At 54.7% G+C, this 18,537-nt stretch overlaps 2 protein-coding genes across 5 annotated transcripts; both read left to right on the top strand.

The window, feature by feature from the left end:
* Nucleotides 1-4,090: 4,090 nt before the first annotated feature.
* On the top strand, nt 4,091-9,456 carry PPM1J (protein phosphatase, Mg2+/Mn2+ dependent 1J). Its single transcript, XM_010359049.2, has 10 exons — nt 4,091-4,437; nt 5,801-5,915; nt 6,389-6,676; nt 6,968-7,080; nt 7,371-7,455; nt 8,050-8,168; nt 8,364-8,427; nt 8,584-8,691; nt 8,836-8,987; nt 9,132-9,456. Exons 1-10 carry the CDS (start codon nt 4,112-4,114, stop codon nt 9,277-9,279), a joined length of 1,518 nt encoding a protein of 505 aa, XP_010357351.1. The 5' UTR covers nt 4,091-4,111; the 3' UTR covers nt 9,280-9,456.
* A 2,595-nt stretch (nt 9,457-12,051) lies between these two features.
* RHOC (ras homolog family member C) lies at nt 12,052-18,229 on the top strand. Of its 4 annotated transcripts, none has more exons than XM_030935381.1 (6): nt 12,287-12,363; nt 15,548-15,710; nt 15,885-15,958; nt 16,224-16,344; nt 16,650-16,780; nt 17,633-18,229. In XM_030935381.1, the coding sequence occupies exons 3-6, from the start codon at nt 15,947-15,949 to the stop codon at nt 17,804-17,806; spliced, it is 438 nt and encodes a 145-aa protein (XP_030791241.1). In that variant the 5' UTR covers nt 12,287-12,363; nt 15,548-15,710; nt 15,885-15,946; the 3' UTR covers nt 17,807-18,229. The 4 variants fall into 4 exon arrangements, with proteins under 4 accessions (XP_010357352.1, XP_030791241.1, XP_030791239.1 ...); XM_030935380.1 differs by lacking the exon at nt 12,287-12,363 and adding an exon at nt 14,199-14,262; XM_010359050.2 differs by lacking the exon at nt 15,885-15,958 and having other exon boundaries at nt 12,052-12,363.
* The last annotated feature ends 308 nt before the right edge of the window (nt 18,230-18,537 follow it).

Raw genomic sequence — 18,537 nt, 5'->3', positions numbered from 1 at the left:
CTAACCCCTACTCATTCCTCCACATTCTGAGCCCCACACCTGGGACCTACCTGGTCCATGGTGGTGCCCACTGGTTCGACCTGCTGGCCTGAAGTCTTCCTTGCCCCTGAGCCAGGGACCAACACTCCGAAAGACGGACTTTGGGAGGGAGCGGCCAGCTTGGGTGCTGTCTAGTCCGGAGCCCTGTCCCCTTCACCAAGTTGCTGCGCCCCGGGACAGCGGGGTTCTGGTCAGGTTGGCATCATCCGCAGGGCAGGCCCGGCTCTGGGCACAGGGTAGCTCCGGGCCCGGCCCCACCAGCTCTGCAGAACTCAGCAGGGTTTTTTCCAGGGTTCCTGCCGGCAGGCCGGGGAGCGCGCAGCCCCCGCCGCAACCGCCGTCTCGCCCCGGGCTATCCCTGCTCCTCCAGCCCCGCGTGGGCGCAGCCGCCTCCTTCGGGACAGCGCCAGGCGCTCGGCTGAGCGGATGGGCACAGCCGGGACGCAGCGGCCCCTGGCGGCCGAGGGCAAGAGGAAGGGAGAGAGGACATCCGGCCCCCGCAGGTTCAGTGCGGTTGGACACCTCCCTGGTGCAGGCCCGGCAACTCAGAGGAGGTCCCTCAAAACCCTCAAGGTCTGCTGGCCCTCAGTGCCCTGGCTCAGGGGAGCTGGGGGTGCTGGGGGGAAAGGAGCTGGGAGTGACCAGTGATTCACTATACCCTCAGGGTTTTTGAGCTTCGAAGATTGCAGAACTGCGTTATCCAAGACTGTAGCTACTAGTGGCATGTTGATACTTAAATTTAAATCTAAATTAATTAAATAAAACTCAAAATTCAGTTCCTCATTAGCATGAACCATATTTCAAATGCTCAATAGACACACGAAGATAGGGACTGCTGTATTGGACAGAGCAGATGTAGAACATTCCCGTCAGTGCGCAAAGTTCTGTTCGACAGCACTCTTCTAGATTGATATTTAGGAGGGAATAGTGAATATCTCTTCCTCTCCCAGGAGTGGTGCTCTCAGGGACTGGGAGGGCTAGAGGAAGTATAAGGGTGTGGGCATTAGGCAGGAGGACAGTAGTAGGCTATGAATGGTCCCTATGGATGATAACTGTGAATACCAACATGGGAACTAAACTGAGACCTAGTTTCTTGTTTCCCTTCCTTCCTTTCTTCCTTCCTTCCTTCTTTTCTTCCTTCCTTCCTTCCCTCCTTCCTTCCTTCCTTCCTTCCCTCCTTCCTTCCTTCCTTCTTTCATTCTTTTTCCTTTCTTATTTATTTATTTTTTTTGTAGGGGGACAGGGTCTCATCACTCTGTCACCCAGATCTTGGTTCATTGTAACCTCCAACTCCTGGGCTCAAATCATTCTCCCATGTCATCCTCCTGAGTAGCTGGGACTATAGGCATAGTCTGTAATGCACTACCAAGCCAGGGTTAATTTTTTGTATTTTTTGTAGAGACAGGGTTTTGCTATGTTGCTCAGACTGGTCTGGAACTCCTGGACTCAACTGATCCATCCACCATGGCCTCCCAAAGTGCTGGGATTATAGGCATGAGCCACCACTCCTGGCCTGAGATCCAGTTTCTTTATCAGAAAAATTGTAATGTAATTAATTGCAACTGAATAATTCTTTACAGGGATCTATTCTGGATGTGAAAGTATTAGACAAATGAGAGGGAGTTGTGTTCTGTGAATTTGAAGGAACTTTCCTCTTAGTTTAAGAGGCCTTTGGGTTTGGGGTGATGTGAAGGGGAGAGACAAGGCAGAAGATGACCAGTTCTGGGCCCTGAGCCACCAACATGGCCTGAGATAAAGGGGCCTGTCTTGAGGCTGTCCAGTCCCCCTCCTTGGCTCAAGCTTCACGCTCCCCCGGCAGGGCCAGTCACTGAGCAGAGTCTCACTCTTCACAGAGAAAAACATCCCACAAGTCTGCTTCTTCGTACCCCACCCCCTTTTCCCTCTCACTTTCCACTGCCTCAGGGATGAGTAGAGGTGATGACCTCACCAGGTTCTGGGACAGTCTGAGGATGGAGGAGGCATAATGATGTCAGGAATAGGAGGTGAGAGGTTCAGAGAGAGGGGAGCCTTAGGATGAGGCCATGGCTGGGGGCTGTTCTGGAGCCGCAGGGAGCTGTCATCCCGTGCTGGTCGTCTGGTGCTGGGGCTGGGGGTCTCTGGGCTTACCTCTGCGGACCTCTTGCAGCCACACCATGGTGCTAGAAAGGGCAGGGAATAGGAAGCTGGGTGACACCAAGAAGCGGTAAGTAAACTGTCCCAGAAACACTGAATAATAAAAAACAACCAGGAGTTATATTTGTTTCTTCAGTTGCTGGCTTGCTGCTGCTGTTATTTCTCTGAGAGTTGGTTCCAATGTTTCTCAAATAGCAGGGGAAAACCTATAGAAGCAGGTTGTTCTTTGTCCCTGTCTGCCTTTGCTGCTCTGTTTGCCTTGGGGTCTGTTTTTTTCTCTCCTGTGACTTCTTTTCCTCTGGCTCTCTCTGCCCAAAGCTCAGGTGCAACATAGCAGGCATAGTAAGCCTATCAACCTGAATGACCACTGTGGGATCTTTATTTGGAAGATGCCAAGAAAGTCATCCCTTCTGGGGACACAGTTTAGCCTGGGGAACAGAGTGGGATGTGGTCAGGAAGCACATGGCCGACAGAGCTCAGAAAAGTTCCAGCCGTGAACTGGGTGTAGTAGTCCCTGATGGCTACCTCCAACTTGCATGATGGCCACAACAGCCTTGTCGCCATTTGAGATGTGTGGGTGGGTGGTGTCTGTGGATACCCAGTGATCAACTTTCTGATAGGCGATTTAGAGACAGAGCTTTTGTGGCATCAGGTCAGTATCACCCTCTCCCAGAGGGGAGAAATTAGGAAGAACAGGCAGCCAACCAGTCGCTGGGCTCGGTCCTGGTCTTCCAGCGAGTGGGCTTTTACGCTTCTTAGGCAAAGGCTTAGCCTGGCCTCTGTCTCCCCCTGGCGGCAGACATAGAACTTGCTTAGCATTCCCGGACAGCTCTCAGCCCTGGCCCTAAGAGAAGGATGGGAGGGGAGGAACCCCCACTCCTCTCTCTGCCATTGATCTCTTTTCTAGCCCTTCCTCCCTGATCCAGAGAACTAAGCTTGGTTCTTAAGACAAAGCAGGTTTGAATGTCAGGAGGCAGACATAGGTGTGAATCTTTCACTGACTGTGTGACCTCTTGGGGCAAGTCACGGTAAAATGACAAGAAGCGTCCAGTTCTGCCTAATCCATGAAACTGATAGAAAAAACCCACCTTGAAGGATTGGTGTGCAGGATAAATAACCTAATAATGTATGGAACGTGCTTTATAAAGAGCCTAGTCGGCAGTAAGTCTTCAACAAATAGTATTTGTTATGTTGTTATTATCCTAACTATTAATATCTAGTCCTGCTGTGATCAGGGAAGGTCTACATTGTGGGAAAGACCTGGGTTCTGAGAGAGAAAGGAGGGTGGGAGTGGCAACCGCTTTCCCAGATCTAGAGGTGGTCTTCATGGGGAACAGCGCATCAGGAGCCCAGGAATCTACCCCGGCTCCTGATTCCGGGGTGGTCGGCTGCAGCCTGGTCATTATCCCCGCACCCCCACCCGGTACCAGCTTGCCCGCTCTCGCTCCAGCAGCCCCATCCAGAGGTGGTGTCACACCTGGCGCCTCATACCAGCGGCTCCGAAGCTCCTGTTTTGGTCTGAGGTCATTAGCTCCATGGCTGTCTGGACAGGCTGGCCACACCGAACCGAGAGCGAGGAGACCGCACCCCCTTGTCCCTCAACCCCTGTCACAATGGAGACGTTCTAGCTGATGTCTAATCTAGCGCACAGCTGAAATAAGGTTTCCTTCTCTCCGCCCCCTTCCCACAGCAACAGAACCTACCCCTAAGAAACGGAGGCGGGGCCAAGCCGAAATGGGGCGGGGCAGAGGCCAGGGGTCCTTGGGCCTGTTCCTGGGGTGGCCCAGAGCAAGGGCAAGTTTCACCCGGGACCCGCCCAGCTGGCCGGGAGCCAGTAGCCGGGAAGGGCTGGCTGGAGCGAGCACCGCCCACCCCGAGTCCTGGGGGCGGGGCCTGGGCGGGGGCGGGGCCGCGGCCGAGGGCGGGGCAGGGAGGCAGCATGCTAAACCGGGTGCGCTCGGCCGTGGCGCACCTGGTGAGCTCTGGGGGCGCTCCGCCTCCGCGCCCCAAATCCCCGGACCTGCCCAACGCCGCCTCGGCGCCGCCCGCTGCCGCTCCAGAAGCGCCCAGGAGCCCACCTGCGAAGGCTGGGAGCGGGAGCGCGACGCCCGCTAAGGCTGTTGAGACTCGAGCGAGCTTCTCCAGACCGACCTTTCTGCAGCTGAGCCCCGGGGGGCTGCGACGCGCCGATGACCACGCGGGCCGGGCTGTGCAAAGCCCCCCGGACACGGGCCGCCGCCTGCCCTGGAGCACAGGCTACGCCGAGTGAGCGCCCCCTGGGGCACCCAAACCAGGATGGGGCTCCCACTCCTTTCCCCAGCTCCGCATCCCCGGCGCTAGGACGCGTTCCCCACACTGCGTCCGGGCCAGGAGCTCGCTTTTCCCAGGACCTTTGCTATTCTCTGGTCTTCGTGCTGCCCCCCCCTCCCAGCCCACTTTCCAGTCGGGCTCAGCCTGTGTCACCTTCTTCAGGTCCTTCCCGCTCATTGACTGCCCTCGGTCACGCTGCCTCAGGACCTGTTCTCCCCAGAGCCCGGAGGGCGGAGGGCCCTGAGAAGGATGAGTTGGCCAGTTCCCAGTCGCGGCCCGGCAGCTTAAAGGCTGAGGGAGAAGGGGTTTCACGAAGGAGCGGAGTTCTTTTTATTAGGGGACATAGCGGTTGGGAAGACTCGCTCACCCGCTTCCCGGCTCCAGCGCCCCAGTTCCCTGTCCCTCTTACCGTAGTTCCCCTCCCCCTCCACACCCAGAAATAGCCCGCGACACCAGCAGGCCGCCAGCTTCCCCAGGGGCGGGAAGGGGGACGCCCAGGGTAGAGGAGGGTCCCATTTAGATGCCCCTCAGCCTGCCAACTCGTGCTAGCCTGGCAAAGAAGCGGACCCCCTGGCCGGACCGGCCGGCTTTCCCCAGGGCTGTGTGTATTTTTAATGCATCTGTCGGGAACGCAGAGCACCGAGGGAGCTGGGGGCGCTGAGTTCGCTGAGGAAGGTGGCTGGTGGCCCATGGACCCACCACCACCTCCCTTAGCCTCCGGTGTGGGAGGAGCTTATGGGTATGTGGTTCCTGCCCAGTCCAGGTGGGCTTCCACTTCTACTCTATTTCAATTCCTCTTTCCCGATCTGGGCTGGAGAACTTCCTCATTGTCAAGGCAGCAGAAACTTTCGCTGGATGGTTTTAGGATAAGGGTGGGTGTGCCCATGAGGATGAGGTGCTGGGGACAAGGCACTGGGAGAGTTGATAGTGGTTGAGGGTGAGATGTAGGGTGTAGCTAGCAGGGAAATAAAACTTCTGCTACCATCTAGCCCCTCCCCCAGAAGCACCACTAGGAATGCCTTTCATTTTCTTTTTTCTTTTTTGCCAGGGATGGGGGAAGTGAGGCAGGCAGGGGACATAGCAGTTGACCAGAAGCTCCTGCTGGCCTTTCTGTGAGGTGGTAGGGCCGGCCACCCAAACAGTAGTCCTTGCACCTTGCCAGCCCTCCCTTCTCCTCCTCCCTCTGGCCTGGATCCCAGGTGGCTGTGACCTTTCTCAGCTTGGCCAGCAGGCACAGGAGACGGTGTGTGTCTAAGGTGGGGGTTATTCCAGGACCTGGTCTGGTTTCCAACGTGATGTGGTCATTCTGGCCTGGCAGGGTCATCAATGCTGGCAAGAGTCGGCACAATGAGGACCAAGCTTGCTGTGAAGTGGTGTATGTGGAAGGTCGGAGGAGTGTTACAGGGGCACCTAGGGAGCTTAGCCCAGGCCAGGTAAGCCCGGATCCCCTTTCCCAGACTCCAGAGACACAGTGACACCTCTCCCCAGGGACTCAGGCCTCTGGTTTTAAATCTGAGCCATGTGGAAGACCTGACTAACTCACTGGCTTTCTACCTTCTGGCACAGAACCTTTACCTGGCATTCATCAGTTAGATTCCACCATGTAAGCATGAATGTTACTTTCCCACCTAAAATGTAGAGGCTCACATATTTATGGATGATTTAATTGCCGGTGCTGAGTTTGGGATGTGTTATCCTCTGAGTTTGGCTTTTTGAGCCTTTGCTTTCTCTTGATAACATAGGTAGCCTTATGTGAATAAGTGAATAAACCTAATTTGCCTTCAGTAGCAAATACTGACTTCTCAGATGTTTGTATGGATGCCCAGAGTCTTGTTCTTCTCCTGGCATCACACACACACACACAAAACAAACACACACAACTCACCTCCAACTTTTCCTCCACCAGGGACTCTGCTTCTACTACTGGGGCCTATTTGATGGTCATGCAGGGGGTGGAGCTGCTGAAATGGCCTCACGGCTCCTGCATCGCCATATCCGAGAGCAGCTAAAGGACCTGGTAGAGATACTTCAGGACCCTTCGCCACCACCCCTCTGCCTCCCGACCACCCCGGGGACCCCAGATTCCTCCGATCCCTCTCACTTGCTTGGCCCTCAGTCCTGCTGGTCTTCACAGAAGGAAGTGACCCACGAAAGCCTGGTAGTGGGGGCCATTGAGAATGCCTTCCAGCTCATGGTGAGTGGGTGACCTGGGCCAAGGGTCTGCTAGGCAGCCACTCTGGCCAACTCTGTGTGGAAGCCAGGTGGCCTAAGGGGGTTATGCTGAGAACCCACAACACCTTTGAGAGCCTGAGCAGAGCTTGGTTCAGAGGGGAGGGAGAAGGGGCAGTTATAACCCAGTCTTCTCTCCTGTCTTCCAGTGTAGCCTGGCTGGGCCAGTTGATTCCTACAGGTGGAAGGGGTAGGGGGAAGGTGACTGTGTGCCTGGAACCTCTCCTTCTACCCACCTCTGACCCTTATGTGGCAGGATGAGCAGATGGCCCGGGAGCGGCGTGGCCACCAAGTGGAGGGGGGCTGCTGTGCACTGGTTGTGGTCTACCTGCTAGGCAAGGTGTACGTGGCCAATGCAGGCGATAGCAGGTAAGGGGGAGGGGGCTCTGAGAGTGGCGACAGAGGGCCACACTCTCTGGGATGGGGGAATACAGGAGAGTGAGATGGCAGGGGCTAAAAATCAAGACTAGAGGGAGTCAAGAGGGGTGACAGACATAAGGAGTGGGCTGAAATAGCCATTGGGTGGGGTTGGGGGCAGATATGGGGGTCTGGGTAAGGAATCTGAAAGGTCATTATGGAGAGGGCCTGGTCTTTCTGGAATTTTTCATGAATGGGTCTGAAGAGAACCAGGTCCCAATTCCTTTTCTTTCTTTGGGCAGGGCCATCATTGTCCGGAATGGTGAAATCATTCCAATGTCCCGAGAGTTTACCCCGGAGACTGAGCGCCAGCGTCTTCAGCTGCTTGTAAGTAGGAACCAAACTCCCTACCCCCATTCTTTGTCGGGTCTTGTGCCTCCCTGCGCCTCCCTGCACCCCATGGACCTGAGAACTCTCACACCCCCACCATAGGCACAGAAGGCACCTTACTGGGACTGCCGCTGTGTGGACTATGGAGTGCAGGGCTGAGCTGGTGGGAGGCTGCAGCAGGGAGGCTGCAGTACTGGGCTGATCCAGTGCTCCCACTGTGGCCCCAGCTGAGGCTGGAAGTAGAGACTGAGGTTGGGGAAGGGAACAGCAAAGGCCTCTGAAAGGCAGTACAGCTTAGTGCCTACACGTAGGTGGCTGTGGAGCTGGAAGCCCGGGATGCATCCTGGTCTGAGAGCTTTGCTAATTGTGTGACCTCAGCAATTCCCTCCCTTAACCTCTGTGCCTCAATAGTTCCTGCCTTAAGGGCTGTTGTGAGGAGTGAATGAGTTAATATTTGCTAATATTAGAATAACGTGTGGCACATGGTAAACTCTATTTAAGGGTCTGCTGTAGTTAACGTCATCTATATACCAGCGTGTGCTGTGAGCATAATGCCCCCTGGCTCTCTGTTCTGATCATCCCTAACTCTAGGGCTTCCTGAAACCAGAGCTGCTAGGCAGTGAATTCACCCACCTTGAGTTCCCCCGCAGAGTTCTGCCCAAGGAGCTGGGGCAGAGGATGTTGTACCGGGACCAGAACATGACCGGCTGGTAACACTTCCCTCAGAGCTGGGGCCCGTTCCCATGGCAACACAATCAGCCCCTCGCCCCGCAGCCAGGTGGAAGCTGGAGGCTGGGAGTTGGGAGGATGTGGCCTTTCTAAGGGGTTTGTGTGAGGGTGCACAGCTCCTCGGGGAGAGGGACTTTGATGCCTGGGTGATGCTTCCTCTACTCCCCCCTCCCCAGGGCCTACAAAAAGATCGAGCTGGAGGATCTCAGGTTTCCTCTGGTCTGTGGGGAGGGCAAAAAGGTAAACTTCATGGTAGAGGTGGGAGAGGGCAGGAGGACCCGTCACAACTTGTCTAGGGAGGTGGAGGTTCTACCTGAGGGTAGGGGTGGAAGGGATCTTTGGTTTCAGAGAATCTGGCAGAGGACTACAGTGGCACTCCCTCCTCATTTCTTTCAGGCTCGGGTGATGGCCACCATTGGGGTGACCCGAGGCTTGGGAGACCACAAGCTTAAGGTCTGCAGTTCCACCCTGCCCATCAAGCCTTTTCTCTCCTGCTTCCCTGAGGTGAGCCATACGGTGGCCCCCTTAAACCACATCTTGCCTTCTCTGGGGGTCTCAGGCCAGCTTTCATCTGCAGTCCCTTTATCCCCAAGCTCCCTGTCCAGCAAACGCCACACCTCAATCCTCTCCCCGCTTTTCTCCCACCAGGTACGAGTATATGACCTGACGCAATATGAGCATTGCCCAGATGATGTGCTAGTCCTGGGAACAGATGGCCTATGGGATGTCACTACTGACTATGAGGTAGCTGCCACTGTGGACAGGGTGCTGTCGGCCTATGAGCCCAATGACCACAGCAGGTAGGGGCTGCATGGTGGTAAGGGAATGGCATTGGTGAAGGAAGGGTCAAAGGGAAGCAATGCTTGGGACCCCACATTTGGGCCTGTGTATCTGTCTTCCCACATACATGTTGGTACATGAATGTGCATGTGTGCTCCTGGCAGGTATACAGCTCTGGCCCAAGCTCTGGTCCTGGGGGCCCGGGGTACCCCCCGGGACCGTGGCTGGCGTCTCCCCAACAACAAGCTGGGTTCCGGGGATGACATCTCTGTCTTCGTCATCCCCCTGGGAGGGCCAGGCAGTTACTCCTGAAGGGCTGAACATCATCCCTCCCACCACCATCCCAGCCTCTCCATACTTACTCTTCTCACAGCCCAAATTCTGAAGTTGTCTCCCTGACCCTTCTTTAGTGGCAGCTTAACTGAAGAAGGGATGCCCGCTATATCCAAAATTATAGCTATTGGCAAATAAACCAGATGGATAAAGGTGTGTGTCTTTATTTGCTTTGACTAGAAACTGAAAGATAAGAAGAAAACTCTGTGGGGTGGTGGAAAGAGCACCAGAATAGTTCTAGAAATGTGGTATTCCCCAGGTTCTTTATTCCGCCCACCACTCTTTCCACTCCACGCATTTGCTGTGAGTGTCATTGGCCACTTCTGTGGCTTCACCCATCTGCCCAGACCCTTCCTGAGCTTTAGATCCACACATTCCAGTCATCTCCCAGACAGCCCGTTGGCACTTCAATTCAAATACCTCAAACTAAATTCACCACTGCCTTCCATAACATGTTCCTTCTCCTGGTATATCCCCTCAACGTGCACCAGCTCTACTGCTCCAGTTAGAAATCCTGGAGTTGGTCACCCTTTGCTTTCATTTCTTTCCCATCAAGGTAATTGATCACTAAGTATTGTTGACTATAGACCTTTAAAAATATTTCTCTACTTGTCTCCACCTCTCTGCCTTCAGTCACTACCACCTTTTACTATATTGGCCTCCTACATTTAGTGGCTCCTTACTGCGCCTAGAACAAAATCAACACTCAACTCCTGTGCATGGCATATAAGGTCTTTCATGATCCAGCCACTGCTTCCTTCTCCAGCCTCATTTTTCACCACCACCACCAACTTCCTGGGGTTTGCATAACTGTGGGCTTTTAGTAGCTCCAACTTATCCAACATCTACTGCCGGGCATGGTGGTTCACACCTGTAATCCCAACACTTTGGGAGGCAGAGGTGAGAGGACTGCTTAAGCCCAGGAGTTTAAGACCACCCTGGGCAATAGTGAGACCCCATCTCTACAGAAAAAGAAAAAAATAGCTGAATGTAGTGGTGAGTGCCTGTGGGAAGCAGTTAAGCATCCAAGGAAATTAAGAGTATTGCTTTTAGTAGAAAAGAATAAAGATCTCAAATCAGTGATCTGTTTCCACCTTAACAGGCTAGAAAAAGAACAGCAAATTAAACCCAAAGTAAGCTAAAGGAAGCAAAAATAAAGATGAGCAAAATAATTAGAAAAGGCCCGTCACCAGCCTGGGCAATATAGCAAGACCCCATCTGTACAAAAAATACAAAAATCAAGTGTGGTGGTACACGCCTGTAGTCCCAGCTACTGGGGAAGCTGAAGTGGGAGAATCACTTGAGCCCAGAAAGTTGAGGCTGCAGTGAGCTGAGATTTTGCCCTGCACACTTGGGCAACAGAGATCTTGTCTCAAAAAAAAAAAAAAAAAAAAGAAAAAAAAAAAGAAAAAAAGAAAAAAATTAAAATTAAAAAAATCTACACATCACCTTATCTTGAAAACTTCACCTGTTCAGGACTGGGTATCCCGCAGCCACACACGCCCACACTACAGCAATGACCTCCTGTATTATAACTGTCTACATTAGGAGTCAGTAGGGAGTAGCAATTAAGAACAGGGGCTCTAGAGTTCAGCTGTTTGGGTTCTAGTGTCAGACCCAGCACTAGCTTTGTAATCTCTCTGAACCTCAATTTGCTTCTCAGTAAAATGGAGATAGCTACCTCATGAGATTCTTGTAGTTAATGTATGTGGACCCAGGTCCATGTAATATGGATTCAATAAATGTTAGCCATCTTGAAACTGTCTGCATTCCTCATTTAGACTCTTAAGTTGTTTGAAGGCAGAAATGGATCTTCCAAACATAGCTCTCAGTTCACCCTCAAGAAATGTTTACTGAGTCAGTTAAGAGGCCTGGGGCCAAACTGCTGCGGACCTCAGTTTTCACATTTGTCAAATGTCTGGATTGCACTTCAGATAAAGTCTGTATGACTCCTAACATTCATTCATTCATCAAGTATTTGTTGGCAACCTATTATGTGCCACTCACTGTGCTAGACAACGGGGGAAGGGACAGGCTGGAGGAGCCTGGGAAGTCAGACAGGCCCGGCTGTGTGAATTCTTGCTGTCACAAGTCAAAAACATGTGTGTAAGCCACTTGATTTCTCTGAGCCTCAGCTTCCCTATGGGCAAAAGGGGATAGGTATATTTTCCCCAAAGATCTGTGATGAATATTGAAAGGGTTAAGCTGTGTAGTGTCCCAAGCACAAGCCAATGAAATGTTGGTGGATGTCCTCATTCTACTCCCATCTCCTCAGCTTCCTTACAGGAAAGGGAGACACGCGTGTAGGTAAATATCCTATACACCAAGTCAGAACTAGAAGTGGGAACAGAATTCCTAGCTGGGATCCGGAAGCATTTCTAGGAGTACCCTTTGAGGAGTAGGTAGGAATTGGACTCCTGGAAATTCCAGGCCCAGGGAGGAAAGCGAATTGTGAGGAGGAACGGTGGTCTGGGTCTGAACGGCTCTGAGAGGTCTTCAAGTTTGGGGGATGACGTTGGGCTATACGATCCTAGGAACAAGAGGGTAGACATCTCCCCCAACCAACACACCCGCGCCGGGCCCTGGGACGTGCCGGGGGCTGCCCTTTCCCAGTCCCGCCTCCGGAGAGGTCCCAGGTGCAGCAGGAGCGAGTGGCTGCTTGGCCACAGGAGGGCAGCAGCGGCCCTTCCTGACCCCACCCCGAGCACTCTTAACTTTCCCGACGCCGGTCCTCCCCTAGGGGCTGGAAGGTTGGGCAGAGTGAGTTCACCCAGGTAGTGCTCGCCCCGCTCGCCCCGCTCCTCCGCAGTCCGGGAATAACCCCGTGGCCCTCCCCTACCTGGCGGAGTGGACACCCCCGGCCGCAGGCCTGCGGACCAGGCAAGCGGCGGCGGCGGCCCTGCACCGGGCCGGGGCGGGCCGAGCCAGGGGCCGCCCCCAGCCGACCCTCCCCCTGCCGGGCCCGCCCTCCCCGCCGCGGAGCTGGAGGAGGGCGGGGCGGGGCCCTGGGGTCAGTCTGAGCCTCCGGCACCGGCCGCGCAGCTGGAGGCGGCGGAACCGAAGGTACCCTGGGCCGGGGCTGCGGGCGGCGGGGCGTCTTGGGAACTCGTCCCCGGGAGAGCACTTTCCCTTCCTCTCTGGGCCGGAGATCGGGGCCCGTGCGGGGAGGGGGCTTCGGCCTGGGCTTGGACCCCGTTCCCTCCCCGCGGAGTTGGCATCCGGGCTGGGCGGGGGTCGGGCCGCGTCTGCACCTCCCCGGGCTGCAGCGAGGGGGCCCGGACTTGCTGGCAGGGGCTCTGGCCTCCTGAGGTCCGAGTCGGAGCTCCTTCCCCTCTCCTTACAGCTTCCTGGAACCTGCCCCGCCGGGTGAGGGGCGAGGGAGCCTCAACTCAGACGCTCCAGCCCCCAGGGCGGGCGGCCGCAGTTGACCTAGAGTGGGATGGGGTGGGAATTCCTCCAGGCCAGGAGGGAGGCATGGCGGGAATAGGGGCGGGATGTGACCATTGGGACTTGCCACTCTTCGGCAGGGTCTGGACGCCGCCCTAGACGGTTCCTGGAGCCCGCTTGTGTTGAAGATAAGGGAGATGGGGAAGGATCCAACTCTGTGGGTGTGTGTGTGTGTGTGTACAGACAGAGGGAGAGAAAATGAGAATGAGAATCATTCTCCTTCTTCATACTCGAACCAAGAAAGAGTATCCTGGGGTTTGGGGCTGGGATCCCGACACCGAGTCCCACCCTCACTCTGGTTTTAAAGTTGAGAATGCGGTATCTCCTGGTATCTCCAGAACGGATTCCTTCCCTAGGTGTAGGGTGGGTCAGCAAAGTCAACCGGCCGCTCTGGATCATCTGGGAATTCAAGAGAGCGGTTGGAGAGAGATCTGGTGTATCCACACTGTCTTGTCTTGCGGAAGGCCCCAGAACTTCCAGGCTCCATTCCAGGTCCTGTGTGGGGCTCAGTTGCCCCTCTTAAGGGGTCAGTGGGACAGTCCCTCTGGGGCTGCCTCCCATAGGGAGTTATCCATGCCATCTTGGCCTTGGGCCTAGTGTCCTGGCCTGGCCTGGGCTGCCTGCTGTTACGGCCCAACCGTAGCCTGGAGGGAAAGTCTTCTAATTGAGCTGCAGGCTCCAGGTCCCTTAACGCATGCCTCAACCCCGGGCTTCTGTCCTCTGCCTCCTACCACTCTGGTGCCATCTGAATTACCCTGCTGGGGGGACAGCAGTGACATACTCATGCCTAAGTGACTGGCTTTCACCCCAGTAGTGATTGCCCTCCATCAACACTGCCCACCCTAGGTTGGGGCTACCCCAGCCCATCTTTACAAAACAGGGCAAGGTGAACTAATGGAGTGGGTGGAGGAGTTGGAAGAAATCCTAGCGTCAGTCACCTGGATAGAATTCCCAAGGAACCCTCTTTTTGGAGGATGGTTTCCATTTCTGGAGGCTATCTGCCGGCAGGGTGAATGCCTTCTTGCTTGTCTTCTAGGGAATCAGAGAGAGTCCGTTTTGTGGTGGGAAGAGTGTGGCTGTGTACTTTGAACTCCTGTAAATTCTCTGACTCATGTCCACAAAACGGACAGTTTTGTGAATGTGTGTGGAGGCAAGGGAAGGGCCACCCAGGATCTACTGTTGAAGGGAACAGGCCTGGGGCTGGAGTATTCGTTTCCTAAAGGGCAGTGTGAGGTGGTGGTGGGGTGTGGGGAGTAGAGGCGTTCAGTCAGCCCAGTTTGACAGGATGTGGGACTGAGAGAAAAAGCTAGGTTTGAAGCCGAGATCAGGTTACCGTCGCTTTCTTAACTGCTCCCTGCCTGGTTGGTGCTGGGACTGGCCCTCATTTGTCTCTTCTTTTGGGACTCCTCCCAACCCAGACTCTAGCCCCCTCCCCCTTCCCAACAGCCTAGACTTCATCTCAGCTCCAGAGCCCGCCCTCTCTTCCTGCAGCCTGGGAACTTCAGCGGGCTGGAGGTCAGTTCCCCTCCCCAGGGAAGGAGGAAGTGAGGGAAGCTGCGAAGGTGTGATGAACTGTGCAGATGCTCACCGTGTGTGCTGGGGGTGGGGGACACTTGGAAGCCCGGGAAGCTGACTCCTTGCCCTGAGTCACAGGGAGGAGTGGGCAGGGCCTGTGGGTGAGCTGGACCAAGAGAGGAAGGGACTGTTCCAGAGTGGGTGGAGGTGATTCCCTGGTGGATTCTTCTCAGTCACTATGCTGTGGTGGATGTGTGGCTCCCTACAGTGTGGTCATTGTCCCCTGCCAGGGGCTGAGTGACCCAGTGTTGCTGGCAGGCCCAGGAGGAAGGGGGGAGGAAGGCAGCCTGCCCAAACTCGAGCTGTGGGCACTGCTGGGACTGAGCCTCCTTTGTATGACTTGGGGCTTTGGGGACCGGGTGGGGTGGACCAGGGAAGCTGGCTGGCTGCTGCCCCTGTCCTCTGGGTTTCCCTGCTTCTGCTCTCCTTCCTACCGCTGAGGTGACATGTCGAAGAGGCACGGCTTTGAGTCACACAGTCCTGCTTTGGATGCTGTCCCTGCCGCTTACAAGCCACAGCTCTGAATCTGTCTTAACTTCATTGAGCCTTAGTTTCCTAGTTTGTCAAAATGGAAAGGTGCACCATCTACCTCCCAGGCATCTGGGGAACAAAGGAGATAATTCCTGCCAAAATGCCCGACAGAGTCCCTGGCACCTAGGGACTCTATTCTTCCTTCACCCACCTACCACCTGGTAGCTGATTCTGCTACTCTGGTCCTAGAAAGGGACTCCTCATTTGTGACTGGACAGGTATGACTTGTGCTGAGGGACAATCTGTTCTAGATTGGACCTTAGAGATTATTAAACTGTAAATGCATCAAAATCCTGGTAACCAGTGAAGTCTGACTCGAAACCCTGATGTGTGAAGTAGATAGAAGCTTGCTCCCTGGACGTCCCGCATCCCTGAGCAGCTCTCTAGCTACCTGGAGTCCCCAAGTTGGCAAGTGGATTAGATTGAAACTCATGTTTTCCAGCTCCCAAGTGGGGTCATCGTCCACCTCCCACCACTGTATTCTAACCCATTGAAGGAGACCTGTCCCTGACCCAGAGATTAGGAATTTCAAGCTCTGTTGTTGCACAATTGGTGTTTGACCAGAAGATACCTGAGCAAGCCCCCTGTCCCTTTGCTAGATGCCTCGGTTTCCAGGAAGGTTTGGGGGCCCCAGAGAAGTGTTTTTGGACTTCAATGGCTTTTCCTCAAAACCTCAACACCTCTTTCCCGGCAGCCCCACCATGGCTGCAATCCGAAAGAAGCTGGTGATCGTTGGGGATGGTGCCTGTGGGAAGACCTGCCTCCTCATCGTCTTCAGCAAGGATCAGTTTCCAGAGGTCTACGTCCCTACTGTCTTTGAGAACTATATTGCAGATATTGAGGTGGACGGCAAGCAGGTGAAGGCAGAGATGCCCTTCCCACCCGACCCTGAGACCCCGCCCCCAGTCACTGAATGACCTAGTATGTCCTACCCCTGTCCTTGCGTCATTCTCCCTGCTGGAACCAGTAAAAGTTAGGAAGTACATCTGCAGTCTTAAAAAACCTGGATATACTTTCTGGTTCTCCCACAGACTGGCTCTGTAACCTGGGCCGAGTCCCTTTGCCTCTGGGTTTAAGCTCCCCCACCAGCAAAATGGGGATGATGGTAAGACCTCCCTCAAAGGGTTGTTGTGAGAATTAACCAAAATAATGGTGCTCACAGTGGCAACTCAAGGGTCAAACACGTGTCTTAGCTTTCTTTAACAAACTGACCTAATTTATGTTGTGGGACAGTGATTAATACAATGCCTGGCACATAGCAGGTACTCAATAAAGAAGTTCAGTGAGCCCAAAGAACAGTGGTTTCAGAGGACCTTTGGGTGGCAGGGTTGGGGCCCTCAGGCCAGCTACTCACTGGCCTTGTGTGTCAGGTGGAGCTGGCTCTGTGGGACACAGCAGGGCAGGAAGACTATGATCGACTGCGGCCTCTCTCCTACCCGGACACTGATGTCATCCTCATGTGCTTCTCCATCGACAGCCCCGACAGCCTGGGTGAGGAGATCGGAGGGAGGGGACTGAGAACCCTTCGGAATCAGCCAGAGGTGTCGTGCTTGGCCTGTCTTCAGTCATCTTCAGAGGTGGGGGCGGGGATGCAGGGGAGCACTCAGGCCCTGTTGGTCTCCTTTACTGTGGTAACTGGCCCTCTGAGGGCATACTGCTCTTGAGGTTTTGAGCTGTGAAAGGGACCATCATGCTGAATGGCTTCTAAGATTCTGCTGTGGGAAGATGAGGGCCCCCCAGGGGAGCTTTCTAGCTTAAGTGGAGGCACCAACACCTGTTGGGGCATGTCTGCACAGAAAACATTCCTGAGAAGTGGACCCCAGAGGTGAAGCACTTCTGCCCCAACGTGCCCATCATCCTGGTGGGGAATAAGAAGGACCTGAGGCAAGATGAGCACACCAGGAGAGAGCTGGCCAAGATGAAGCAGGTGGGTGCGGCTGCCAGGCTGGAGCCCCTGGGGAAGAAGGCACCCTCTGAGGGGTTGCAGACGGGCAAAGGGAGCTTCTTTCCAGCTACTGCCATGTGTTAGGGGAGATGGTAATATCTCCTGGTGAGGGAGGACCCGTAGGGTTGTGTCTGATGAGGTATCAGAGAATGAAGTGACTTGTCCAAAGTCACTTGGCATTTTTATTTATTCCAGTTAATTGTCCATTCTCTTTAGAATTGGGACTATTAAGATGATTAAGAAAATCTGCCCTCGGGGAGACAGCTTGTTTCACTTGGGGTACCCAGGCTGTGCCATCACAGTGCCCCTGGGGGAGGTGTAGGGTGATGTGGATGTGGGAATGAGGGCAGGCATTGTGTAAATGGCTGGAAGAAGGGATGAGAGAGCTGGCTTACTCAGGGACCTAAGTGGCTCTCTAGCCAGAGCACTAGAGTTTATTAAAAAAAGCTGTCAGGATAAGAAATGCAAAGATAATTACGGCAAAGTTTCAAAGTGGGGAGATGTTAGGTCTGTGTGTTAGAAAAATAATTCTGACTGGAAGAGTGAGGATGGAGGCAGAGCAGTCAGGAGGTGGGAGGCGCTCATTCAGGCAAGAGAACTGGGGGCTGTGTGTGGGAGGAGGTGGGGCTGCACGGGAATAGAGGGAGGGACTGGAGGGATTTTTGGATCCCTGGCCCAGAAGCTGCCCTGGGTAGCTGGGGCCTGGGTGGTTTTTTTTGGGTCAGGACTGGAGGAGGAGGAGGCATTTGTTCCAGCTACTGCACTTATGGGTGAGGCAGGAGAGGTTCATGTAGTCACCAGCTTCCTTTGACCCCTCATCTTCTGTCTTCTCAGGAGCCGGTTCGGTCTGAGGAAGGCCGGGACATGGCGAACCGGATCAGCGCCTTTGGCTACCTTGAGTGCTCAGCCAAGACCAAGGAGGGAGTGCGGGAGGTGTTTGAGATGGCCACTCGGGCTGGCCTCCAGGTCCGCAAGAACAAGCGCCGGAGGGGCTGTCCCATTATCTGAGATCCCCAAGGCCTTTCCAAACATGCCCCCTCCCTTCAACAGGGGTACAGAAATTATCCCCCTACAACCCCAGCCTCTTTAGGGCTCCATGCTGAAGGCTCTCCTTTTCAGTTCCCTCCTGCCCAGGACTGCATTGAGGTTTCCTAGCCCTGAGGTGGTGGGGTGGTGCAGGCCCTCCCTCCCAGTGCTCTGGGAGCCAGGCCTACGCCCTGCCCTGCCTCAGGGCCCCTGGGGCTCTTGCCCCTTTGACCTTTCCCAAAGGATGGTCACACACCAGCACTTTATACACTTCTGGCTCACAGGAAAGTATCTGCAGTCGGGGAGCCAGAAGTCCCAGGCCCCTGGAGTCGTTTTTGGCAGGGGCCTTGTCTCTCACTGCATTTGGTCAGGGGGGCATGAATAAAGGCTACAGGCTCCAACGTGTGTGGCAGCTTCTGGTCTTTCCCTCTGGGTGCTTAGTGTCCCATCTCTTTTCATGTCCAAGTTGCTTGCCAGCCTGGCCCCCTGTCTACAAGGCAGGCCGGCAGGGTGGAGTCTTAGAGCAAAGGATGAGGTCATGCCTGGCTCTGGGCCAAGGAGGCGGGTGAAGGGAGTGGTCTGTAGCAGGAGGCTAAACTTAGAAACCTGTGGGTGGCTTCCCTGCCACCTCCCACTGGGTTTCCTCTCCAGCTGGGAGGGGTGTGTCCCAGAGCAGGGCTGAAAGTCCCACCCTTCCCTACTGGGCCAACTTG

Source organism: Rhinopithecus roxellana, chromosome 8 (genome assembly GCF_007565055.1).
Source record: "Rhinopithecus roxellana isolate Shanxi Qingling chromosome 8, ASM756505v1, whole genome shotgun sequence".
NCBI lineage: Eukaryota > Metazoa > Chordata > Mammalia > Primates > Cercopithecidae > Rhinopithecus > Rhinopithecus roxellana.
This window is presented reverse-complemented; position numbering and strand designations above follow the sequence as displayed.